The following is a 24,457-nucleotide window of genomic DNA, read 5'->3' as shown; positions in this document are numbered from 1 at the left end:
TCAGTCTCATGCAGGGATAAAGGATAAATCCTGACAGATAAATTGCATGTGGGAGGCTGAGATAGGCAGAATGCAGTAACAAAAAATGGGTATCATGTATGAACATTTTTTTTCTTTGTCTATCTCCACCAGCCCCCAGTGCCCCTCCTCGTGGGGTTACAGTGACAGAGAGTGGGGACAATGGGACTGCCATCATCGTTTCCTGGCAACCCCCTCTAGAAGAGGAGCAGAATGGGGTGGTCCAGGAGTACAAGGTAACACAAAAAAAGAAATAAAAGAGCCGGTAGTTACCTCAGGTGTGAGTGAGTGACACTTGCTCTGTTAAACATGAAGGAGACACAAACATGAGCGCAGACAAAAGGAGAAAAAAAAATGACAATGCACAGACATGGAAAGGTAATGAATTCCTAGTTGAGGCATACCTTTGTGCACACATCACTACTCCTCCTCTGCATGCTGACAGAGGCTCAGAAACAGGAGAGGAGCAAAACGTTGGGGAGCTCATGTTAACAGTTGGGAAACAGTGCCATCTGGTGGAAGAGGCAGACTCACACAGCTTGTAGCATTTTAGTAATTATGAACTACTTATGTTGTTTCCTTTCTATTTGTCCACTTGCATTTAGGCACCAAGTGATTAATTACAGATTTTTTTTATTATTTTAGTAAATACTAAATGTATAGCCTTTTAATTTTCCATATCAGATTATTGAGTTTTACCATTTTTTGTTCAGATACTAATAAAAATTATTTAATTTCCCTTTCTAAGATATCAAAATTGCACCAAGAACAATAAAGTGCATGCTCTAGGATTTATTCAAAATGTAATGTTTAATTAATATAAAGGAAGGTAGTTAAGCACACAGCTGAAGAGAGAAGAACAATGAAAAGCATATTTCTTATAATTCAAGTTATTACCTTTGTTTATGCTATGTTCCTCCTCTAGCACATATCTGAGGCTTCCCCCGACCCCCCTTACCTGACACAGTAATCCAGGTGGCCCTAATTTCACGGCTTCTTTTTGGACTACATCATCCACTCATACAGTATGCTGTGGAAGTCCTGCATTTTAATTGGAAAACCCTTTTGAGTCACAGGGAATATAGATGAGTGGTGGAATGGGAAATGAGGCAGAGCCTGTGAAAAAGTTAAGTCTGTTAATTTTCCAGGTAAATGTTTTGTGCTGATAGACTTCAGAGTAATTTCATGGTTTTTAGGTCCAGTTTGAGAGCGCTCCCTACTCATTACGAGCCCCGTCCCCAGCGGCACTGTCACTCACCACAATTTCAAGACCCAGAAAAAGTCAAGCCTTTGTGCTTCCAGTGCACATACACAAATATATAGTACACACCAAAGGATGTGAGCTTATTAACATAGTTAAGTGGAGGGAGGGAGGAGGTGGGGGTAAAGAAAGTAGAAAGTCAGATTTTCAGGTGTGGAGGTCTCCATGCCTGATGCTGAGATGAATGCATACTTCTGTTTGTGACCTGGTCTCTGAGGCCTCCTGTCCCCCAGGGAGTGACAGCTCTTAGCTTCTGTTGAAATTTGGTTGCGGGCTTGATTACCAATCCCCATTTGTTTTTCATTGGTTTCTGAGTGCTCTGAGACATGTTATGGCTACCTCAGCTCAAGCTGCCCCTGTGTTTAAGGCAGCCTGTAAAACATAAAGTCATGTTATAAAATGTTTTCTTACCTTAGAGATGTAACATAATACCCCCTATGTGCTAAATTGTGGCAACAGCAGATTGGTGGCAACAACTAAACTCAATGTTGTCACGAAAACCTCATTTCCGCTTTATGTTTGTCTCTGTTATGACAGATTTGGTGCTTGGGGAATGAGAGTAGGTACCACATTAACCGAACAGTTGATGGCTTAACCTTATCCGTGCTGATTCCCGGTCTGGCCCCTGGGATCCTCTACAGTGTGGAAGTGGCAGCCAGCACCAGTGCAGGCCCCGGGGTCAAAAGTGAAATCAACTTCTTCAAGCTTGGTAAGTTCTCTTCTTCCTGATGAATACACTACATTACTTTTGTCCTCTGCCAACCCTTCCACCTGAATGAAGCCCAATCACTTGACAAATAATTATGGCATTAACTTGTCCATCTCAAATAAAGAGCTTTTTCAGTAATATGGCCTTCTGCCAAGTAAACACACATTAATTTAATTCCTTTCTTTGTGGTAACAGACATGTTCAAGCCTCTACCTGTTTCCCTTTTCATTATCAACAGCTTGGTATAAAACTGTAATTTAGGTGATTATTGTTATACAAACATAATCAAACTTGCCACAGAGGAGTATGATGAGTTTGAATGACAGGGGGGGGGTTCAGTTTTGTGCTGCCTGACATGGTTTTAGCAACGTGTGGGCAACACAGGCACATTAAATTCCTGTGTGGCTGCGTTTTTGAGCTGACTGCCGCACCCTTTTCCACTTCAGTCAAGGACACAGTGTTTTTCTGCCTGTGCGTGGCTTCAAACAGCAAAGGCAAAAATGAAGCCTCCACTCTGGCATAAAATGTTATCTATGCAATTAAGACAGTCTTGCCTGCATCAAGGCTGGATGCTGTAATTTGTCCTTATTTTTCGTTCTTTTCATTCAGACGGACAAATAATTTTGACATATTTAGTCAGTTTTTATTCCCCCTGATCATGTTTCCCATGATGAGTAAGATGGAAAACACAGGAATATCAGGATTAGACGGGGAGAGAAAACAGCTCCATCTGGTTTTAAATGTGTGATTGAGTGGGCCGAGATGGGCACGAAGAAGCATCCGCTGTGACTGATGCAATTTATCTCACTTGAAGAGTTCCTGTGGTGATTGTTGCCATGTTCCAACACTGGAGTGGAACAATGTGCCTCGGGGACCCGCGCTTCACCCAAATGCATTTGTCACACTCTGAGCTTGTATGCGTCATCCTAGTTTAGATACCTGTACAGTCCCTTGTGGGCTGCTTAGTCACATTGGTTTGCTCTGTTCCCTCGGCCAGACAAAGCCACGAACTGAGAAGACAGACATGAGTAGAGAGGCAGCCAAATGGAGATGTAGAGTGAGCGACTGAGACAAAGATATGAAGGATATGAAAGGGTAAAGACAGGGAGCTGGCTTCTTTGGTGGACGTATTTTAGCCTCTGGCTTTGGAAGATGGTAGCAAAGCATGGCTGCAACATGAAAGACTTGAGAAACAAAGATGAAGACAAAGTAACAAGAACATAAAGAAATTTCAAAATGGCGGAGGGCGGGGCAAGTCAGAGAAGTCTTTCATGTATCAGGCATGAGGGAGAAGCAAACGAGAAAAACAGACTGGGAGCAGGTTGCTGTGAGCAGCTGCACAGACAGCATCTGCTTGGTGGATTTCACAGTAGAAAGGGCTTCAAGGCATTCACGCCTTTGCCTTTCACAGTTGTTCCTCAGTTTGCTAATTACTGAGGTGTCTGTATTTGAGTATGATCTCTGTGGATTTGTTTGTGTGATTAGGACACCACCACTGCTTGGTGTGAATGATCCTTCATGTGTTTTTTTTTATCCAGTTCCACATGGCTGTTATGGTACATAAGCTCTGTTTGCTTTTGTCTCCTCACCTGCTATTGTTGACTGGGATCTGCAATAACAGCCCTTTGAATTATCAAGACAAACATATCCATTTCTAAAACTCACCTGCTGAGATGAAAAATCTCTTTAAGCATCAAGGAAACAGGTTCTATTAACATTTAAAATGTATTTCTCTATTTCAGCCTTTTGCCTCAGTGTTGAATATTTCACATCTTAGTAATTTCCCCATTTTAAAAACCCCATTTATTTCATCACCAAAGGTACCATTTTAAATGATTTAATGATGATCTCATAAATCCTCCAATCTCTCCCCACCCTCAGATTCTTCTGGGCGAATTGAAGAAACTGTGAAGCCGGACAACCCTCTGCCCCAGCAGATCTCTGATATAGTCAAACAGCCAGCCTTTATAGCAGGCATCGGGGCTGCTTGCTGGATCATCCTCATGGTCTTCAGTATCTGGTTGTACCGACACCGAAAGAAAAGGAACGGCCTGTCCAGCAGCTATGCAGGGATACGGAAAGGTTGGTACATGGATGCAACAAATAAGATCCTTGAGCCTTGTAATGAGGGTTTGGAGTTACAATTTTTTTCCAATTTAAAAATTAACTGAAAACATGCATTTCAATTATCTTAATGTGGCGTTGCTTTTGCCATTTCTTTCTTCCTAGAATGCGGCCAACATACCTCACATCCTCTCTGTCACATACATTTCTCTGTGGTGTGTTTGAGGTGACGTTGAACAAACATTTTCCAACAGAGTGCTTTAAGACGCAATGTGAGCTCCCACTGAGAGTGTTGCACAGAAACATCTTGTGTTTCTTTTTTATACTTCTGTCATGCTCATTCTCCCTGTGTGTGAAGAGCATTTTCAGAAAAGTACATTTTGAGGTCCAACAACTCCCCTTTCAGCAACTCCCTTCTGATTGTGCAGGAAACAAGGGAGCGTATTGGAATTTTCCCTCTTTATCAAGGACATACTGACATTTTCACATGCTTGAAGGATTCTTGTTGTTCTAGAGAAAGTGCTTTGGATATGGAGGAGTTAAGCATTTTGCAACCTTGTGAATTACTTATCTCCTGTTTTCAAAGGCTGAGAAGCTCTTGTGTACTTGGGCTGCAAAGCAAACTAGTAGAGTTGCCAAAACGTAACCTAATGGGTTTTACCCGATTTAAGTTAAAGTGACAGAGTTCACGGCATGTCCAGCCTCTGCTGGGCAGTAGCTGGAGTACAAAGACAGCCATTAGCCTTTCCTCATTTATGTGTGAACTGGCTTAATGTGTGGCCCTGGGCTGTGCAGCTGCTGCTGTGAGCGCTACCTGTTGTATCCCCACTTTTTGGCTCAGGTCTTACAGAGCCTGTTAGTGTTAGAGGAGATCCACCCTTCAGCCTTGATGTGCAAACAATGCACTGATTTAGTTGTTATCTGTAACACCCTTACCAAAATACAGACTATACCTGTCCTGAATCTTCTGCATTGGTAATGGAATTTGTCAAGTGAGAGACATCTCAATAAAGATCCGTGCACATTTGCAATTACCTGTGTGGTCTGTAATGGTTAGAACCATTCTGTTTTTACTTATGTCTTATATTACAGAATGCAGTAATGACCTGCGGTCAGGCATGAGAGGAGATTGCCATGTAGAATGAGGTTACCCTTTGTCCCTCTGTGATTCTATATGTTGATGTTTACTCAGATAAGAAAAAAGAACTCTTCAGGGAAACAGTAGGTAGACATGCTCCCCTCCTCCTCCTCATGCACTCAGACCACAAAAGGCCACGGTCTTTGTTGAAACTGGTAACCAAGAATGTTTTCAAAGAGCATAATTGCAACCACATGAATCAACAATCTGCACTCAGGGTGAAATAGGTTTTATTGGGACTCCTGCATGTGCTAAAGGGTATGCTCCTTTTGTCTATAATAGATTGCATATTTTACTTAGTCAACTCAACTAATTAATACAAAGCTAATGAGGCTCCGCTCCTGTCTAGCACAAACCAATACAAGTTACATTCTTGTGCAAAACAAAGCTGACGTGATGCAGTAGAAATCTTCAAAAATCGGAAAATGAATCTGTTACAGAAAAACAATGCAAAGTGATATCCCAAGTACATTTAATCTAATCTGGGAATGTGCATCTGTAGCAGTCCAGCTTCACAATGGGAACCTGACTTCTGTATTTTAGTCACGTTTCTCAGACTGTTTTGGGTAGCCTCTGTCTCCTCTTCAAAGGCATTCATCAAAGAGATAAAAGCTTTCCAGCAGCTGATATCTTTAGGCTTGTTTGAGCATCAAGAGTAGAGATTTAACCACGATTTAACGTATGACATAATTGTTTGAGGAAATAAGCAGCAGTATTTGTCTACTAAGATTTCTCTCACAGTTGGAGATTTTAGGTTAAAGTCAGAGCAACATTTCTAGCAAGCACATATTTAAGTCTGCACTGGATGAAGAAAAATTGCATCAACTGCAATACTTTAGACCAAACCAATCATTACAGAATCTATATCTGGTCCATTTTTTTTTAGAGAAGTCTACTGAATAACTATTAGTTATAGTTTTATACATGAAAGATTCTGCTAAACAATAATTGAAAAATTAATGTCTCTTCTTCCTCAACAGTGCCATCGTTTACTTTCACACCAACAGGTAAGCAGATTTCTTTTTTTTTTTTAAATACTATACTGATATGTTGATGCTGCAGCTCCAGACATTTAATTTATTTGTTCTTAAAGCAACAGTCCTTATAGACATGTATCTAATTTAATTTAGGATTGACTTAACTTCAGTCAATAAAAGGTAAAAATAATCTGCACAGTTACCTGGAAACAAATGTTCTACCAAATATTTTGTTTGTGTCAGAACTTAATGCTCAAAGAAAGAGGCCACACTGCTAAGAGGTTATTAAAACTGGTAGTAACTTGATCAAAGGGCTGCTGGCAAGTTCAGATGAAATTGTAAAGAGTGACACAAGAAACACTCCAACACACCATTTAGACAGACAATGGAGTCAGGCAGGTTGTCTGTGAATAAGTGACATGGCACGAAACAGATAAGAGAAGTTCTCTGTGCGTCTTTATCGTTCTGTCTCTGAGTTTGTATTTCACATGTGAATCTGACATTCTTTGTCCATTTGAGGTGTGTTATAGCTGTAGATAGATGAGAGGAAGTAACTGAAAGAGACAAAGCTGTGTGTGTTTGTAACGGCACTGGTTAATCCTGTCTGTGCAAAGTTTGTATCGGTAGTTACACTGCTGTTTCTGTCCACCTCAAGGCATGCTCTCGGGTGGAATAATTTTGCATTCTCAAGCTTGTTTCATAACCTGCTGGAAATTTTGCAGATAAAATATTCTGTTTACATGTGTTGGTCTTTACCTGTTTACCTAACGTGTTTGGTTAGTCACCTTAGGAAGAAATGTTAAGATACTTTGTATAAACAGGACTTAACATAGCATTATGCTGATTCTAATCTAGAACCAAACTGTGTTACATCCTCTGTAAACATCAATGCAAAGGCCAAACTACATTTCCTGTTTAAAAAAAAAAAGACAAGGAATCACCACCGCTAAGACCCAGCCTGCTTCTCTCCCACCTACTCTCCTCATAGGGTAGAGATTGTAATTAAAGTTGGACGTTTATCTCCCTTTCACACACCGGCAGCTTAGAGGCCCTTGAAAGAGTCCAACTTGCAGAGCTGGAGCTTCAAACACACAGAACCTGAGTCAGACAACCAAAGAGCTCTGCATCTTTGTTCTTCATAAGCCTCTTATGCATCCTCCTCCTGCTCATATTGCTTTGTGTGTGACTCAGCTGAATTTATGCCACACACACGTTCGCCTGAACTGATACAAAAAGCTCATATTTCATCACTGCTTACAACTGATACAATAATTCACAATAAAATGAATAATTTATTTTGAACCTAGTTTGATAGTTGCAAAGATGATTAAATGATTTGTTTTCTCTCTTTTTCAGTGGCATATCAGCGAGGTGGGGAAGGTGTCAGTAGTGCTGGAAGGTAAGACGTGATTCAGGTTTTATTTGTTGTTGTTTTTGATTTTACAGGGCACTTGTAAAATATTTCTAATCTTGATTACATTTTAGAAATTAAATAATGATTTCATTAAAAAGAAGAGGGTGTTAAACTAGCAGGAGATGAGAAGGGTTGGGCTTGTGTACTTTTCTTTGACAAACACTAGGGGGAGAGCTGTGCCTTTCTAAAGAGGCACAACTCAGTGGAGTGGCAAGGCGGTGCACTAAGTATGTAATAAAACTATAGGAACAAAGACCTATGCAGTCTGCCAGGAGCCCATCCTCATCCCATATGGTGGAGAGCCCCATCCAACCGCAAGGCTGTGCCATAGCATCACCATTAAACATTAATAGAGATGCATAGACATGACAGCAAAAAGCACACCTCCTCACACTCCTCACATTGTGCAAAAATGGAGAGAGTATACAGAATTAGTGTAGCCAAAACTCATTTGTATATCCATGGCCTTTGGCAAGTCGTCACATAGCTGGTAAATGGAAAACGCAGACCAAAAAAAAGAGGAAATATGCATTCAGTTAGAACCCCCTTTCTACTCAGCGTACAGAGTGTGCTTAATGCTGCACTGTAAGTGTGTGAGTGTTGTTTATGTGTTAATGAATAGTTAGCTTGAAGCCATCAACAGTAAATCCATATTCATTATATTACCCAGTTGTATGATTGAATTCTGTATGCAAGTGAGGCTGTGTAAGCTCTGCAGAAAAACAATGGTCGTTCAATATCAACATACAACTGCCGGGGTGATTGAAGAGCTATTGTGAGATTGTATTTGGCTGTACAAGACAAATGTGTTCATTACCCAAAATGAATCCAAGAAATGAGTCATTTGGGGGGGGGTGGAATGAGGAAGTGTAATTCAATGCTAATTCCGTGCTGGGATATGCAGACTGGGAGTCGTTCTGTGCAGATTTGAATAACGAAACAATAGATGTTCCTGCTAGAATATACTGCCTTCTCTTTCAATGCTGAATTCATTCATTTTATCAATAATAGGAAAAAGTTTATGGCGTTTATTTTTTTGGCAATATTTGGTTTGTGGTCAGCTTGTAGAGTAGAAACCTGTTAAATGAGTGATCTTTTCATTTACTGTATAAAGCGGGAGCTAAAACACGGAAGAGAGATGTATGGCAAGAGTGTACAGTGATGTAAACTGGTCTTCAAAGGTTACTCATATTTTTTTTTCTGTGCAGCTTGGAAACATGTCAAATCATAGAGATATTTTGTGACATACTGGTATCTACTCAGGGAGCGCTTGTGGTTCACTGACTGTTCAGGGTGTGTATTTCACAAGGCTGTCTAATCCAGGCAGATCGCTAATGCTCACGAGGGCTCAGAGAAAGTGTCATCAGCTGTACACAAGTTAAGCACACAACCTATTTAGCTGGGCTTTTTTTTTCTCTCTCTCTTTCAAATGTTTTGCCTTGATATGTGTTTGGCCGAAAGGCAGAAAGTACTAAAGCCGGATTTTCAGTTTTCCTCTTCTCAGCTGGATGAATAAACTCCACATAATCTTTCAAATACAATGTTCCTGCAGGTAATTCATATAAACGTCATTGTGGCGTTGGCTTTGTCTTATACTACTGTTAATATTTGGTCCTTTTTTTTCTTCTTCGTTTACAGGCCTGGTTTGCTAAACATTGGGGAATCTGCCACTCAACCCTGGCTGGCTGATACATGGCCCAACTCCTGCTCAAACCACAATGATTGCAGCATCAACTGCTGCACTGCAGGCAATGGCAACAGTGACAGCAACTTAGCAACATACAGCCGACCAGGTATGTGTGTACGCCATGTCATGTCTTCCATATATGTAGGCAGCAACCAAAATAGACACTCCTCTCAAAGGCAATGTTGCAGCCTTTGACAAAAGCTGTAGAGATAAGAAATGTGGGAGCCGAGGGAATCTGCAGTAAAAAAGGAAGTAGAACCTGATATCTAGGTTAGCTCCCTAGGGAGTTGTGTGCATCTCTTCCTTCTTTAGGTCTCCACAAGAAAAACCTGAAGAAATATTAGGATAAAGAGTGGCTGTGTGCTTGTGTGTTTGATTTATCTGAGGTTAAAGTAGAGCTGTTTTAGGCAGGAAATAAAAGGAGTACACTGAGCTGGGCTTATAGCTCGACTCCGTTGCTAATCAAATTGCTCTGCTGATTTCCATACAGTTGTTATAGCCGGTAATGTAATTTCCCCTAAGTGCTCAGTTGTTTAAGAAATGTGCAGCGGGCGAAGAGGTCAAGGCTGGACGGCAGACGATGGCCAGAAGCAGGGAAAGAGAATGATCGAGGGAGAGGGGTGAACCTGGAGAAGCAGATAGAAAAGGGAAAGGCAAAGCGTGATGAATAAGAGTATACTTAAGAAAAAAAGATTTATGGACAAGGGTGAAAAGTGTGAAAGAGATAAAGTTAAGAAGGGTAGAAGAAAAAAAGATACATAGAGAACACCACTAGGCGGTCTTAATTTATTTAACACAATGAATTTGGCCACAGACTTCTATTAACTGCAGCTATAATACATTATTCTATACACAGTGACCTATGAACATGCAGCCTGGATGACAGGACTTAATGTTATTAATGTTCAGCCATGACCAACAAACCAAACTGTGGAAACTTTGACTGTAATGAAATGCTTTATGGTTTAAATTATGCACTTTGGGACTATGCCTTTAATAGCAGCACATAATTCCTATCCAGCTGTTCCACCTACTACCAATCCTTCCACTCAATAGTTTCTCCTGACTTCCAGCCTCTCCCAGTGAAGATGAATAATTCATTTTGCAGACTTTACAGTCAAGTTTGGTTTTTCTTTCAGCTAATCACCCCACTGAGGTTGAACATGGTATGAGATGTTTAACAGGGAATAACAGGCTAAAGGCAGCCCTCACTCCTTGCATGACACCACGCTGTATGACACTAAGAAGCTTGCCAGTTGCATGCTTTGTGTGTGTGCCCAAACTAAACTCTGCGAACATTAAGAGGATCACTGACTAGGTGATAGAGCAAAGAAATGGGAGTTAATGTCCCTTTATCTCAGTCATAGGGGCGCTTTCATACATCGCCCTTTGAAGTGTTGAGCTGTTCCATGCAGCTGAAATGTGAGGTGCGTGGCACAAGCAGTGTGTACCTATGGCCGTCTTTGGTATTTACTGCAGGGCTGGCTCTCAGATCTGCTGGAGGATTTGAATATTTTATGAGCCAGGGAAAATTGGATCTGGCATTGAAGCTGTGCTTTTACAGCATGCCTCATTCCATGTCTTTGATACAGACATGTCTCCCTGTCCCTCTCAATGAGCAGAGATGCTCCCACTGTCAGCTGGGAAAGAACAGAGATGACACCCACACTGAGTCATCAGTGAGACTAAGTGAAAAGGTGTAACATCACCTGTTTTACTCACCTACATTAGGTTATTATTTATTAAATGAAGCTGAAACAGAAATGTCTATATGGTGGGCAGTGATCTTTATAAAATTTGAAATTGTTCCAGCTCTACAGTAGATTAGATTTAAGATTTTTGACCAAACTGGCTTGCTGCTGTTAAGCTGATAAGCATTTAAAAAAAAAAAAAAAACAAGACTGACTAAATACCCTCCTCATGTTCTCCAGCCGACTGTATCGCCAATTATAACAACCAGATGGAGAACAAGCAGACCAACCTCATGGTGCCAGAGTCAGGAGTCTACGGAGATGTAGACCTATCCAACAAGATCAATGAGATGAAGACCTTCAACAGCCCTAACCTAAAAGATGGCCGCTTTGTAGGTCCAGGGGGTCAGCCGACACCTTATGCCACTACACAGCTCATCCAGTCCTCCATCATGGGCAACAACATAAATTCAGACAGAGGGACCGGAGGGAGCGGAGTTGGGCTCGGGGGTGGAGGGGAAGTGAATGAGAAACACTGCTGGAAGCCCCCCTCAGTCCAGCAGCAGAAACAGGAGATGGCCTCCCAGCTTCAGTACAACATCATGGAGCAAAACAAGCTAAACAAGGGTGAGTGTGTGGAATAGCCAGCAGCTGTGGTTGCAAAGGTCAACTCTGAGCCATGAGCTTCCTACACTTGATTTTCCACTCTGTTCTCTCTTCTCCTGGCTCTTTCAACCTCACTGTGGATGCCTGTAGAAGAGTTTCATGCTCATTCACCCCTTGGCTTTGTCTCAATTCTTTTCAGTCAACATAGACACCATCACTCTTTATTTCTGCTTTTTGCTGTCGAAGCGTTCATATAATCCTTCATCACTCTCCATTCAATAGTTTGCTTGCTTTGATTGCTGTCATGGTATCTTGGATGCTGTAATGTGAAGAAGGCAGATATTAAGGTGTATCCGTGGTGTTAGATATCTAAAGAAAATGTAATTCAAAGATCTCTGAGTAAAGCTATCATTCGTTTGGTGTACCTGCACTAAGGAACCACATCTGGTTTGATAGTTTTGAGATTTTGTGCAGATGTTGCATGTACTCACTGAAAATCATTAAGTGTGTGTTTCTTGTAAAGCATGACTTCTTTCATTGTAAGTATAATTTTACATTTCTATGTTTACAACAAACTGGATGGTTTGGTTCAACTCTAGTGGGTGACCAGGATGTCTGCCTAGGGCTGCACTAACCATACACTGCAATCTCTCCACCAACAGACCGCTACAGAGGAGGAGACAGTCCAATGCCAGCAACCATCCCCTATAACCAGACTCATGACAGCCACACTGGAGGGTCTTACAACAGCTCTGACCGAGGCAGCAGTAGTACCTCCGGTAAGACTGTCAAGACATTTAAAGAAAGAGGGAGCTGTCACAGATGCCAAAAAAGATTATTTTCTTCAAGGTCTTTCAAAATCTGATTAAAAATACTTAAAGGATGAAATAACAAACTTTAGTATCATTGTGAACATTTTAGAGATCTTTCATTTTCTTTTAGTTATTTTTTAAAAAGTTTTACTTTTAATAGTTTTTTTTTCTTTTTTCAACCTGTAGTCCTTTGAGATCTCTAGATTCAAAACCCGTTTTTCTTATAGACAATAAATCATTATAGACACTAAAACAATATGCTTTAAATCTATATTTGATTAATTTCCTTATTAATCATAAGGAAAAGCATGCATGGTGCTAAAAACTGCAAAAAAAAAAAAAAAGTGACAACAAGATTTCCAACCAAAGACAAACTGTTTTTTGGGTCCACACTTACTCAAGGATGTTTAAAGCACTTTAGATAAAAGTATGTTTATTTAGTTTTTTTTCTCTCTTTGCTTATTTTGCAACAATTCCTTTAACTGGTTTTATTAAATTTTAGGGCAGAACAGGCTAATTTCATCAGGGCCTCAATGTCAGTGTGTGGACAAGAACAAATGATTACATATCGCAGACGGCATGCAACACTGCCACCTTAATGCCATGTATCCATTCTGATATTGCGCTTGAAGTTCAAGCCATTAAGAGCCTTTAGTGTTCGCTGCACATCACAGCTCATTGGTTCACCATTTTAATAGTCTGGCATTAATTGGAGCCTTTACTGCAGTTTTCTTACCTTTTTTTTTTTCTTGATACTGGCTTATTTTCCCACTGGGAAAAAGCTGGATTTTATATTATATCCCACCATTTATTTAAGTGGGTGCACACTGACAAAGTGGAGGGCTGCTTTAGCCTCAGCACTCTCACATGTAAAATGATCTTTTCTGTCTTATGTTTTTTTTATGTCACCTTGCAGTTTAAGTATGTGTATCTGAAAGAGTCTCTCTCAATTTCTTCTTTGGACAGGGAGTCAGGGTTATAAGAAGGGAGTGCGCACGCCCAAACTACCCAAACAAAGCACAATGAACTGGGCTGACCTTCTACCCCCTCCTCCTGCAAACCCACCCCCCACACGGAACACAGAAGAGTACTCGCTATCGATGGAAGAAAGGTAGACAATTTGACCTGCATTCACACAATGTATTTAAATACTAGTCCATTCTGCCTCTGCTGTTTATTGCTTTCATACCAAGTATTTGCCTCAGGGTTCTTTTGTCTATTACCGCTAGGTTCATGATAACTAGAAGGATGGCATGAATATTTAGTGCATACTTTCCATGCTTCCATATATGAAAGCATTTATGTTTCATTGAGTGATATGCAGCTAACAAGGCATGTTTGTGTCTGCGGGCAGTTGTGATCCAGACATGCAGTGCCCTATGCCCCCCTCTCACATGTACCTGCAGCCTGATGATCTGGAGGAAGAAGAGGAGATGGAGAGGGGGCCCACTCCTCCTGTCCGTGGGGCAGCCTCTTCCCCTGCTGCTGTGTCCTACAGCCATCAGTCCACAGCCACTCTCACCCCCTCACCCCAGGAGGAGATGCAGCCGATGCTCCAGCATGCACCAGACAGCCACGAACGCAGGTAAACCCGCCATCTACAACACAACCAGTTTCACCTATGAGCTGCTACACTGTGCTGATGTTAGACATGTATCACTTCTTCAAAACCTCACAAAGAAATGCTTTCCAGTATTTTTGTAATTCACAGCTGTTTGAGCCCATTATGCTCCATATTCTGCACATTGTACTGCACTGACAGCAGTTTTTCAAAAGCATATCTTTGCTTTTAGAATGATTTCTTACCTTCCACGAAGTCATTTGTTACACTCCATTTCAGTACAGAATGAAAAGTGTTTGAAATAATACCACCGACTAAATTTAGTCCAGTTTATTTCATATCATTGATACAGTTTGTGTGGTAATGCAGCTCTAAGCAGAAACTGTGGAAAAACGTATCTGGTATTGTGCAGCATCATAAATGTGGAAGCTATTGTAAGATAAACAAATTTACACCATTCTTGGCATTTCAGTGTCCAGGTTAACCATCAAAAAATTTTTCCAAAGGGAGGGTCACCTCTGAAATCATCACAATTAATGTTATTTAAAAACATGCTAAATCAGCATTACTGTCCAATGATAGCGGGCCTATAAACTCAATGTCCTATACCTTAATAATCTAATTATTCTAGATTAGATGGTGTACTGACACACTGCATTTCTTTCTTCTTGCAGGCGTCATGCTGTGAGCCCCCCACCCCCTCCAAGGCCCCTCTCTCCCTCACACACATATGGGTACATCAGCAGCCCACTGGCATTGGACACTGATGGCATGGAGGAGGAAGATATGTTGGAAGAGGAGGATGGTGATGACACAGATGCAGAGGTGGCCAAGATGCACTACCACCACACCCATCCCCACACACACACCCACCACCCCCAGATGCACGCACGGAGACTGCTTCTACGAGGGCTTGAACAGACGCCTGCATCCAGTATGGGTGACTTGGAGAGCTCAGTGACCGGCTCCATGATCAACGGATGGGGGTCAGCCTCTGAAGAGGATAATGTCTCTTCAGGGAGGTCTAGTGCAGTCAGCTCATCAGATGGATCCTTCTTCACAGATGCAGACTTTGCTCAAGCGGTTGCTGCAGCTGCAGAGTATTCCGGCCTCAGGGTGCCAAAGTACCCCAATTCACAAGGCCAGGAAGTGGGAGGAGCTTCAGGTAAAGTCAGTCACTTCTGCATGAAATGTCGCTGGAAGAATTTTGATGAATGGCAAAAACAAACTTTTGTTTTGTTTCTTTTCTCAGCACGAAAATACCAAATAAGCCAGTCAGGCCACCGTCCTGGCAGCCCAGTGTCAACAGACAGTAATATGAGTAGTATGGCAGCTATACACAGGAGGCCTCCTAAAAAGCAAAAACAGCAACCCGGTCATCCAGGGAATCAGCGACGGGAACCCTTCAATGAAGGTACACAAATATTTAAATTATCTAAATCAAATGATCTACCTCAAAGTTCTGCTTTTCTTTAATATTCATGTTGCATTCCATCCAAATCAATACTAAGTAAGCAAAGTCCGTTCAACAACTGCAGAAATCACAAATTTAATCTTCATGCATTAAACTTCATACCAGCCTAGGCACCCTATCAACTCAATCCATGCATTATGAGAGCATAAAATTCCAAGAATACTGTATGTGCAAACTCATGCATGGGATTTTTTATTAAGACATTTGATGTTCGAGATATTTGCTCTTGTAAGTCGCTGTTAGCTTGACTCCCCTATCAGAAGCCCACACTGTACTCATATATACTTCTTTTACAAATGTTTATTATTATTATTTTTACTAAGTATAAATGTGATAAATATTTAGCAGGTTTGAAAAAAATGCTTAAAATTCCACAAACAAACTTGCTACTTAAAATAGATTGTAATAATACCATCCATAGCATCATTTTATCTCCCCTGAGAGTGCGGCTTAATTTTCATCGTAGTTTTATATTTAAAATGCAACAAACCAATAGAAAGACAACAGTTTAGCTGCATCCCACAAGCCAGGTTGATTCAATCTATTCACTGAAAAGATAGAAGTGGAAAAGATAAAAGAGGAAGTGTGCTGTTTACTGTAACATGTTAATGAGTATGGGTATGCTGGGAGCTAGAGTTTTAATCTTCTTCTCTCCTGTTTATGCACATGCATACATGGCATCTCTCCTAATCTCTAGCAGTGCTAAACAGACCGGATGAATGGTGGGCTGCTGACCAGGGCCATGGTGGGAAAGCATGGGGGGCTGGCTGTCTCAGGGGAGTTCTGCCCAGCCTGGCTATGCTGACACCAGGATGCCTCTCCTCTCTAGCCACTAATGAAATTGATTTGGTTGCTCTGAAGAGCCACCATTTTCGGTGGGGGCCCAACATAAACTAAACAGGCAAAAAGCAGGAACAGCTGCACACAGAGGGAAAAGCTTTAACCTTGTTAAGTAAAAGAGCAATTGACATTTTATGGCATAGTTTTTAAACACTGAACCCTTCCAATGGAAAACCCTGTTTTTCCTGTTTCCTCTGATTTGATCTTGTGGAAAGATCATTTATTAAAATGTATCTGTATGTGAGTGTGCACGCTCTCTCTCTCTCTCTGGTGTGTGCAGTGTGTGTTGTCCCAGAGCTGGCTCTCCTCTTAGTGTCAGGTGTCCTTGAGTGTTGGAAGCACTTGACAGGGAGATTTAATATCCAGCTCACTGGGAGCCAGACCAGCTATATCACTGCAGAATATCCAGCCCCACCACCGCCACCCACACCTCCTGCCACCATCCTTATATCCTGGCTTCCTCCCCGTCCTCTGCCCCTCCCTTGTGGTGATCTCTCCATCCCACTCCCCGCTCCTCAGCTTGCATGGTCTCCTTCGTCTTTGTTTGAGTGGGGAAGGGGGCAGACTGACAGCTCTGCTGTTCTGTCTATCAGTGCTCCTGCTGATTGCATTTGATCTGAATGGATTGTTTTTCATTTGGAGGTTATTGCCTCCCCTGCCCCCAACCACCCACGCAACCTACATACTCCGTCTGTGGTCGGGAATACTACTGCCGAGGTTATAGGTGATGGAAGGTGATTTAATGACACTTAGAACAAAGTAGTGATGTTTCCTGGACACCCAATATGTGTTTAATTGTGTTTATTATTAATTTGTTTTATGCCTCTGTATGTTTCTACTTACCTAAACCCAAAGCTTAGAAACATCATTCCACAAATACACTGACAACAGTCAAGGAGGCAGCAAAACAAGTGAACCCACCTACCTCTACAGACCAACACCCTCACTTAACCAGTCTTGTCCACATAGTGGATGTTCAAACCCAACTTATAATCCCCCCATTATTCATATTCTGTTTGACTCTTATGCCCCCCCACAATTCCCCTCCCCTGAACATAACCCTTTCTTGTCTCATCTCATCCGTCTCAGCCTTGTCTACCTAATTAAGCACCAGGTCCTCAGATTCATCCTCCTTGGCAAGCCCAGAGACACTTTTCAGACCTAGGCTCGGTCCTCGCCGATATTTCCTCATTAATCTAACAGGCGCCCTGCTCCTCCCTTGTTGTGAGCTGTAGCTCACAGACTGTGGCATTGATCGGACTCTGAAGCAGAACTCTGGAGGCAAGGCAGATATTAAAAACCTGCAGATGCCTCTCTGCTGTATGAAATTGACCTTCGACTGTTTGTATTTAGGAGTAATGAGTAAAGTAGTTGGATAATTAGAAAAGTCTATTGAAGTTGCCCATTTCTGCCAACAACATCAAGCAAAGACATCACCTGCCCCATCTGCCTTCAGGGTAAAAAAAAAAAAAAACACACACACAAAGGAATAAAAGCTTAAATTCCTCACAAAGTCCAGTTTTTGCTAAATCTTTAAAGCCTGTGAAGTTGCCATTGGGAACAGGCAAAGTGTAAATGGTGGCACTCACCATGCTTCTCAACTTTTAAACCCTATGTGGATTATAGGTCTGGCTGCCAATAAAACCATCTTTTAGGTTGGAAGCTGATTAGAAGATGAAAAGCCATCGATTGAAGGCCGACAAGGCTTTTCGCTCGTATTTTGTTTAGATGGCTGTGTGATGTGTGAGAGGCCAGGTGGCCCTCTGGCTGGTCTCATATGAATAATGGCTCAAGGACAAGTAGCATTGATTCATTGACAGGGGAAGTCGAGAAGGCCAAAGAGCCAGCTGCTGACCGTGACACTCCCTTCTTCTTCCTTCTCTATTGCCTCTTGCTCAAATCTTATAATTCTGGCCAGACTCAGCCTCTCTAATGTTTCCCGTCAGGAGAGGTCTGTGTACACCTCTGTGTGTTTATACACACGGCACAGCTGTGTTTGTGCATCACCTCAAAGGTGTAAGACAACTGAGTGACAGATCATACACACTAAGGTTTCAGGGTTTACAATTTTTTTGTTTACTAGTCTTTTGCGATTACAGGAAACACATATTAAAAATTGTGTGTGGTTAATGTGTTCTTGCTCCTTATGTCTTAATCAGATCTCCCTCCTCCACCCATTCCACCTCCGGCAGTGCTTAAGTCCCCTACACATCCCTCCAAGGCAGCTCTGGAGGGTCGGGGAGTAATTTCCCCCAAAGCAGGAGAAGGCCGAGACAAGCGAGGAGGAATGGGCGGCCATCGGCCACAGGAGGGCTCAGACCCTAGAACCAGCTCATCTGAACGCAAAGACGCTCAAGACAGACAAAAAACTGCTCATGGAGGGAAAGGGAATAAACATGAGAGTAGCACTGCCAACAAGGCACGACAGCACCCAGGTACCACAGCAGTCACCATGAGACAGAATTCATCACTGTCACAGAGAATATTTTAATCCTCAAATCCTTCGATTGTTCCATCTCTAGGTTCTGAGGACATTCTGCCCTATAGTCGACCACAGTTCCCCACAGTCAACAGCCCTCGTGACCCAAGCTCCTCGAGCTCCATGTCCTCTAGGGGCTCAGGGGGTCGGCGAAGAGGGGAAGGAGGCCGCAGGAACCCTGCAGACATGAGCCTCAATAGCTCAGTAGCCTTCCAACAAGGAGAAGAAGAGCTTGAGGTAAAAATGTATCTCAACTATACAAGCTAGCCGTTAGCAGATTTGATTGTAGCAGATAAGTGTCTTGGACACTGTCCTTATGACTTTAACTCAAGTTGCACTTGCACAATTTAGTGACTTAACCCATAACTCAAAGCTCAACTTGGACTTGAGGCTTCAGAAGTAAAAAACAAGAGTCACAGTCTGATCTTATGCTTTATATATATATATATATATATATATACACACACACACACACACACAAACATATTTGTACACATTCTCTTGTGACCAGTTTTATGATCACAGCATAACATGATATAAACATGACTGCATAACGATCCAAAAACAGTCACCTAATGCATAACTACCCATTCATTTAAAAAGGATGGGTGTCTACAGCTAGTTCTACATTAACAAAAAGAAAAAAAACAAAGGCATTAAAATGAGTTTAATCTTTCAAAATTGAACGGTAAATTCCAGAAAGGGGTCATATTTCCTGAAAAGCAGTACCAAAACACAAATACTACTATGAAGAAAGGTCAGTTGTAAGCAGTAGCAGACTGACTGATGGATTAGATCCTAACGTCTGCAGTTTTGTTGCTAGCATTTACACAGATGTTGATCTATCAGCAGTAAGCTATTATTAGCCAGGATGGAGTCTAATCACAGTGGTTTTGATTTGTTTCTTTTTTTCCCAATCAGATGGTTGAAAGCTGAAGAAGAGACAAGGAGAAGGTGGAACCGTTCAGATTTTCCCATGAGTGGAGCATCATTGTTTCTCTTACAGTTATCCCAGTATTTCACCATCATGTCAGCTGCCATCATACTGTGCATCAAGTGTTTCTTTACATCTGCAAAACAAATGTTTTCTTTTTTTCTAACTTATCGTTTTCTATGTCCACAAAAAAAAAAGAAAAAAAAGTGTGATGATAAAAGAACAATGAAGTCATAACAAATTATGGTATATTTAAGTTTGATTCCAATGCAATATGGAGTGAGATCCTGCTCCAGACATTGTCATGACTCCGCTTGCCTTGAAAAGAACTTTTGGAGCGCCCATACAGTGAGATGTTACTGTAACAAAAAAGCTGCAAGCAGAGAGGGGAGAGCTGTCTGTAAATATACATGTCTACATGATGTCCTCTTGTTTTACCCATTGTGGTACCTCAAAAATTGTCTTCCTTTTTTATTTTGCAGATTCTAATTTTATTATGCTAGTAAATATAATTATTTTATCATTTCCATTCATGGTGTAAATTGTTATATTATTTAGTTGCCCCAAGAAAGTGCCACATTGGGAATTTCTTTTTCCTTTCTTTGTAATGCACTGTTGTGTTAAATGTCGTCATCAATGTTTATTTGTTTTACTTTGGTTTTAAAAGCACAATCACTAAACTTTATTTTAAACCATCATATCTATTAACCTTTTTGTCTTACTGGAGGAAACAAAAGGTATGACAAAAGAGTCTAGTTAATCCTGATGATGATGCTGATGTAGGTAAAGGTTGCTGTTTACGAAGGCTGTGCTTGAAAGGAGACTCCTTATGTTATGATTGTCTCCCTCTCCAGTTCTGACGCTCACTCAAGTGATGACAAAGACCGTTAATGTGAGTCATAGCTGCAATGTAAATATCCTTTTCACAATGACCATAAACTCAGCTATTGCACATTAATCGAAATGGTTGTGTTGCCTACGAATGCACTTAAATGAATGTCAAATACAGGAAATACGTCACTTTGGGAATCTGGAGAGGTTGTAATTGAACAAGGAGAGTCTCTTTTCTTGTAACAAAAGGGCTGATGGAGCCATGTTCTAAGGAGAAAGGGTGCTGTTGTTTATTCATAGGACATCTGCAAACATTTGTTTCGTAAAGTAAAAAAAAAGTAAAAAGAACTGAAAAAAAGGATGAATAAAAAACTTCAAACTATAAATGTTCCATTTGTCATCTTTTCTAAAAGACTACATTCTTTAGTTTTCCTTTTCTTAACAAATCCACCAAAAACCAGCAATGTGTCATCAAGCCTTTTACACTCAATCCAAAGCCCAATAATACCAACTGAAGACAAATGTTTGTATACATTCGTTTCTACCACTTCAACTAGAGTCCGGTTGCCACAGCTGCAGGTTAAGCTCTGTAGTCCACTCATTCCTTACCCTAGCAACAAATTCCACTTCTCTTCAAAACAACTAATGTTGCCAAAAAAACAAGCTATGATATTCTTTCTTGCTTGAGAAGGATTTGTTGGTACTAAAGCAACAGAGCAGTCCCACCATCCTTAACTTTAGCCAAAAAAAAAAAAAAAAAAACCCAATTCCCAAAAAATGTAAACACTGTGGAATTCAATACTTTAAAAAAGCATTTTAAAAAAATTCCCAGAAGCACTAAACACATTTTACTGATACATAATAGCATCGCCATTATTGAAAAACATCATTACAAAGCTCAATGTCATTGCATGTATTGCATTTTAATAGGAAATCATATGAGCTGGCCTCAACCAAAAGGACACAGTGTACTTCAACAACACTGTCAAGGAGAGAGCCATCAATATCCCTGGCACGGTGGCTCCACAGCCATATCTCTGCTGCACTGTTACTACAAATGTATCACCTAATGCCAATTCCATTTGCATTCTCTATTACTCAAAATATCATCAAGCTGTGTCATTCAGTAAAGGCATTTGGCTCTATGAAAGCAAGCTAAAACTAACAGTGAGGAGATTATATTTAATTTGACGAGGCTAGATTGCTGCCAATTAGATGTAAGGAGACCTCAATAAGGTTACATAAGCAGGCAAGCAGTACTCATTTCAGTAGTTAGTGGGGTAGATGCTGACATGACAAAACAAAATATCCGCGATGACACCGTCACCACTGACTGACTCCAGACAGCGACTTATCCTAATTGGAGACTGAAATACATTTGTTCCAGTTTATTACATCGAACCAGCCTACTGCTTGTTCTCACAGAGACAATAACCTGGCCTATGGGAGCCTTTAATGTCAAACATTGTCTGTCTGGCTTATTCAAATATCAGTGATGAAGAAAGAAAAGATGGATCCTGCCCTCCCAACTCCCTCCTGAGTCTCAAAGAACCAGAGTGGAAGTCTTGTTTTTATAAGTTAATAAGTATTTCTGCCCACCTCAATGTGCTGTGGCGTGAAGTGGCCACTCCAGGTGCTGTTTGTAAAGCCTTGAAAACAATCCATGCTTTTTTTTTATTTAACATTTAAATAAAGGCTTATATGTAGTGATATTTCAATTTAATCTTTAATTCAGACTCACAATTTGGTCCATATAAGAAGTAAAACATAATAAAAACACACACAAAGGCAAAAAGTGTATAAATTACATCTATAATCCATACAAACAATTTCTCCCCTGCCTCCACAGTCCAGAGTTATATATTGGATGATACAGAGACAATAAACGGCTATAAAAAAAAAAGTTTAAGTATTCTTTTTATATATATATATATATATATATATATATAATCACAGATGTAGCTGCAAAATCACAACACTCTAAACAACCACCGCCTTCCTCTTCCACCACCTCAGCTCTCAGAGTTCCCTTCCCCCTTCATTCCCTCAGGTGTTGTCTAATAAGAACCTTTCTAAACAAGAACAAATTTGGAACATGGGGGGAGCGTTCCCTTATGCCTCCATCCATCATTTTAATGAGTAGGGGTGTGTCCAGGTCCCTCAATGAGATGCAAGTGATTAAGTATATTAAGCGGATACACTGGCAGCCAGGGTTATTCACCCCCATAATGACATGAATATTCACAATAGGTCCGGACTCTGTTTGGTCTGGTCCTCAGTTATTCTACCTGTGAGCTCAGTGAAAAGGTTTGTTGGTGTACTGGTAAACCTTTAAGTTAAAACTGGGTAAAGAAAAAAACATTAACATGTTTGTGCATGTCCTCTTTTAGTATATGTGTACTGTATTTATCTATGCGTGTTCATTTTTGCACTATACACCTGTAAACTGAACATGTAGTGGTTTTTCTAACTTTGACCAATAGAAATTATTTTACCAAAATGTTCAGAATGGCTCAAACTGATTACAAAAGTATCCAGCAACATAATATCTCCATGACATATTTTGATTCTAAGTGAATTTCTACTTGAGCAAGTAGGCTTTTTTGTTCTTCTGGATTACGCATAAACAAGTGTCACTGGTTACACATCATTTTGTGTAAAAGAAAAATTTAGACTATCAGTTCATAGTGTAAATCTTTGACGGATGAAAAGAAAAAAATGCTATCTCATATATAATTTATGCTCTTTTGTGGTCACCAAGAGAAAGGTCTTTGTATTCAAAAGGGTCTTATAGGTCTCCACTCGGGTTTTGAACCACTCTTATCTGCATCAACCTCAGGCCCAAGAGGTCAGACGGCTTCCGCTTCACTTTGATTCACAGTTCCTCCACAAATTCCAGTAGATGGACCACTCCAATTTGCTGATATTGCCCCCCCAATTTTTTTTTTTTTTTTTGTAAATGCATCAGAAATTTTGAATGATTCCACATCTCAACAAATACATCCCAGCAGATAATGTACAAGGTCAGTCTACATGGACATTAGCCAATGGGGATGCTCTTCATCAACAGGACAGGGAAACTAGACTTTACTTCACAAATTTTTGCTAAACTGGAAAATTCAGAAGCTTTTGGTTATCAGTTTTGTGGTTGGAATATTCTAAAAGGGAGATTTTGTAGAAACGAAGCTGTGGCTTTTATTTGGGGAGAGAAATAAACTGTGTTCCACCTCAAGAATACCTTCTTATCAAATGCAAAGCTTTAGGCTTCCTTTTTCCTCGGGTGGGTGGTGGGGGGGTAAATGCCATTATGGGACTGCATTAAAATTCTGGAGGACAACATTAGGCAATCTGCAGAGAAACTAGTTTGGGCAGCGTTGGAGTGGCTCAGCCAAAATCTATGGAAAGACTTAAATGCCACAGCGATAGCAAGGAAGCCTTTTAACCTCAAAGACCTGGAGATCTTTGCTGAAGAGGAGTGCTCCTCACTTTGAGGCAAGACAGCACTGTAAATGTTTGATTGTTGACATCGCAAAGGCTTTGCTATTGATTAGCATGATCAGATATGAATATTTTTTTACTTTAGTTTTTTTTTTTTTGTAAAATGAAAAACAGAAAATAGCTTTTCAAAACTATGTTATGGCAAAATTGGTCTGTTGTCACATGAATGTCATAAGCCACAGGGAGCTGTGGATCAAAGAAAAAAAAAACAGAAATCTAAATTTGGTTTTAGATAATTTTGGGCTTAGCAGTATCTTCTATTATATCTATTATACATGTTTAGACATGGTTAAAAAATAGCTTTTTAAGCTCTAATTTTTCATTTAGCATTAGTAAACAAAAGGATAAAAAATATATATTTTTTAGTTTTTTTTTTCAAAAATGGTGGTACCTATAAAATATCACCCACTAGGTTTACAAGCTTTCCATCAAACTACTTCTAATTCTCAGAGACAAACAATTC

At 40.6% G+C, this 24,457-nt stretch overlaps 1 protein-coding gene and 1 long non-coding RNA gene across 9 annotated transcripts in view; one reads left to right on the top strand and one right to left on the bottom strand.

The window, feature by feature from the left end:
• robo1 (roundabout, axon guidance receptor, homolog 1 (Drosophila)) overlaps window positions 1-20,882 on the top strand; it is a 291,012-nt gene extending 270,130 nt beyond the window's left edge. For all 8 annotated transcript variants that reach the window (XM_041994260.1, XM_041994263.1, XM_041994259.1 and 5 more), the window contains 15 exons: window positions 133-254; window positions 1,817-1,988; window positions 3,870-4,070; window positions 6,171-6,197; window positions 7,524-7,566; window positions 9,220-9,374; window positions 11,200-11,586; window positions 12,228-12,344; window positions 13,344-13,488; window positions 13,732-13,962; window positions 14,613-15,103; window positions 15,191-15,352; window positions 18,412-18,687; window positions 18,775-18,968; window positions 19,653-20,882. In XM_041994260.1, the coding sequence (XP_041850194.1) occupies window positions 133-254; window positions 1,817-1,988; window positions 3,870-4,070; window positions 6,171-6,197; window positions 7,524-7,566; window positions 9,220-9,374; window positions 11,200-11,586; window positions 12,228-12,344; window positions 13,344-13,488; window positions 13,732-13,962; window positions 14,613-15,103; window positions 15,191-15,352; window positions 18,412-18,687; window positions 18,775-18,968; window positions 19,653-19,667 (2,738 nt within the window). In that variant the 3' untranslated portion in view covers window positions 19,668-20,882. The remainder of the gene's footprint in view (window positions 1-132; window positions 255-1,816; window positions 1,989-3,869; window positions 4,071-6,170; window positions 6,198-7,523; window positions 7,567-9,219; window positions 9,375-11,199; window positions 11,587-12,227; window positions 12,345-13,343; window positions 13,489-13,731; window positions 13,963-14,612; window positions 15,104-15,190; window positions 15,353-18,411; window positions 18,688-18,774; window positions 18,969-19,652) is intronic.
• The window catches only part of LOC121645674, a 40,465-nt gene continuing 29,933 nt past the window's right edge, over window positions 13,926-24,457 (bottom strand). The window contains exon 3 of the long non-coding RNA XR_006011490.1: window positions 13,926-13,975. This is a non-coding gene — a long non-coding RNA (uncharacterized LOC121645674). The remainder of the gene's footprint in view (window positions 13,976-24,457) is intronic.

Source organism: Melanotaenia boesemani, chromosome 9 (assembly GCF_017639745.1).
Source record: "Melanotaenia boesemani isolate fMelBoe1 chromosome 9, fMelBoe1.pri, whole genome shotgun sequence".
NCBI lineage: Eukaryota > Metazoa > Chordata > Actinopteri > Atheriniformes > Melanotaeniidae > Melanotaenia > Melanotaenia boesemani.
This window is presented reverse-complemented; position numbering and strand designations above follow the sequence as displayed.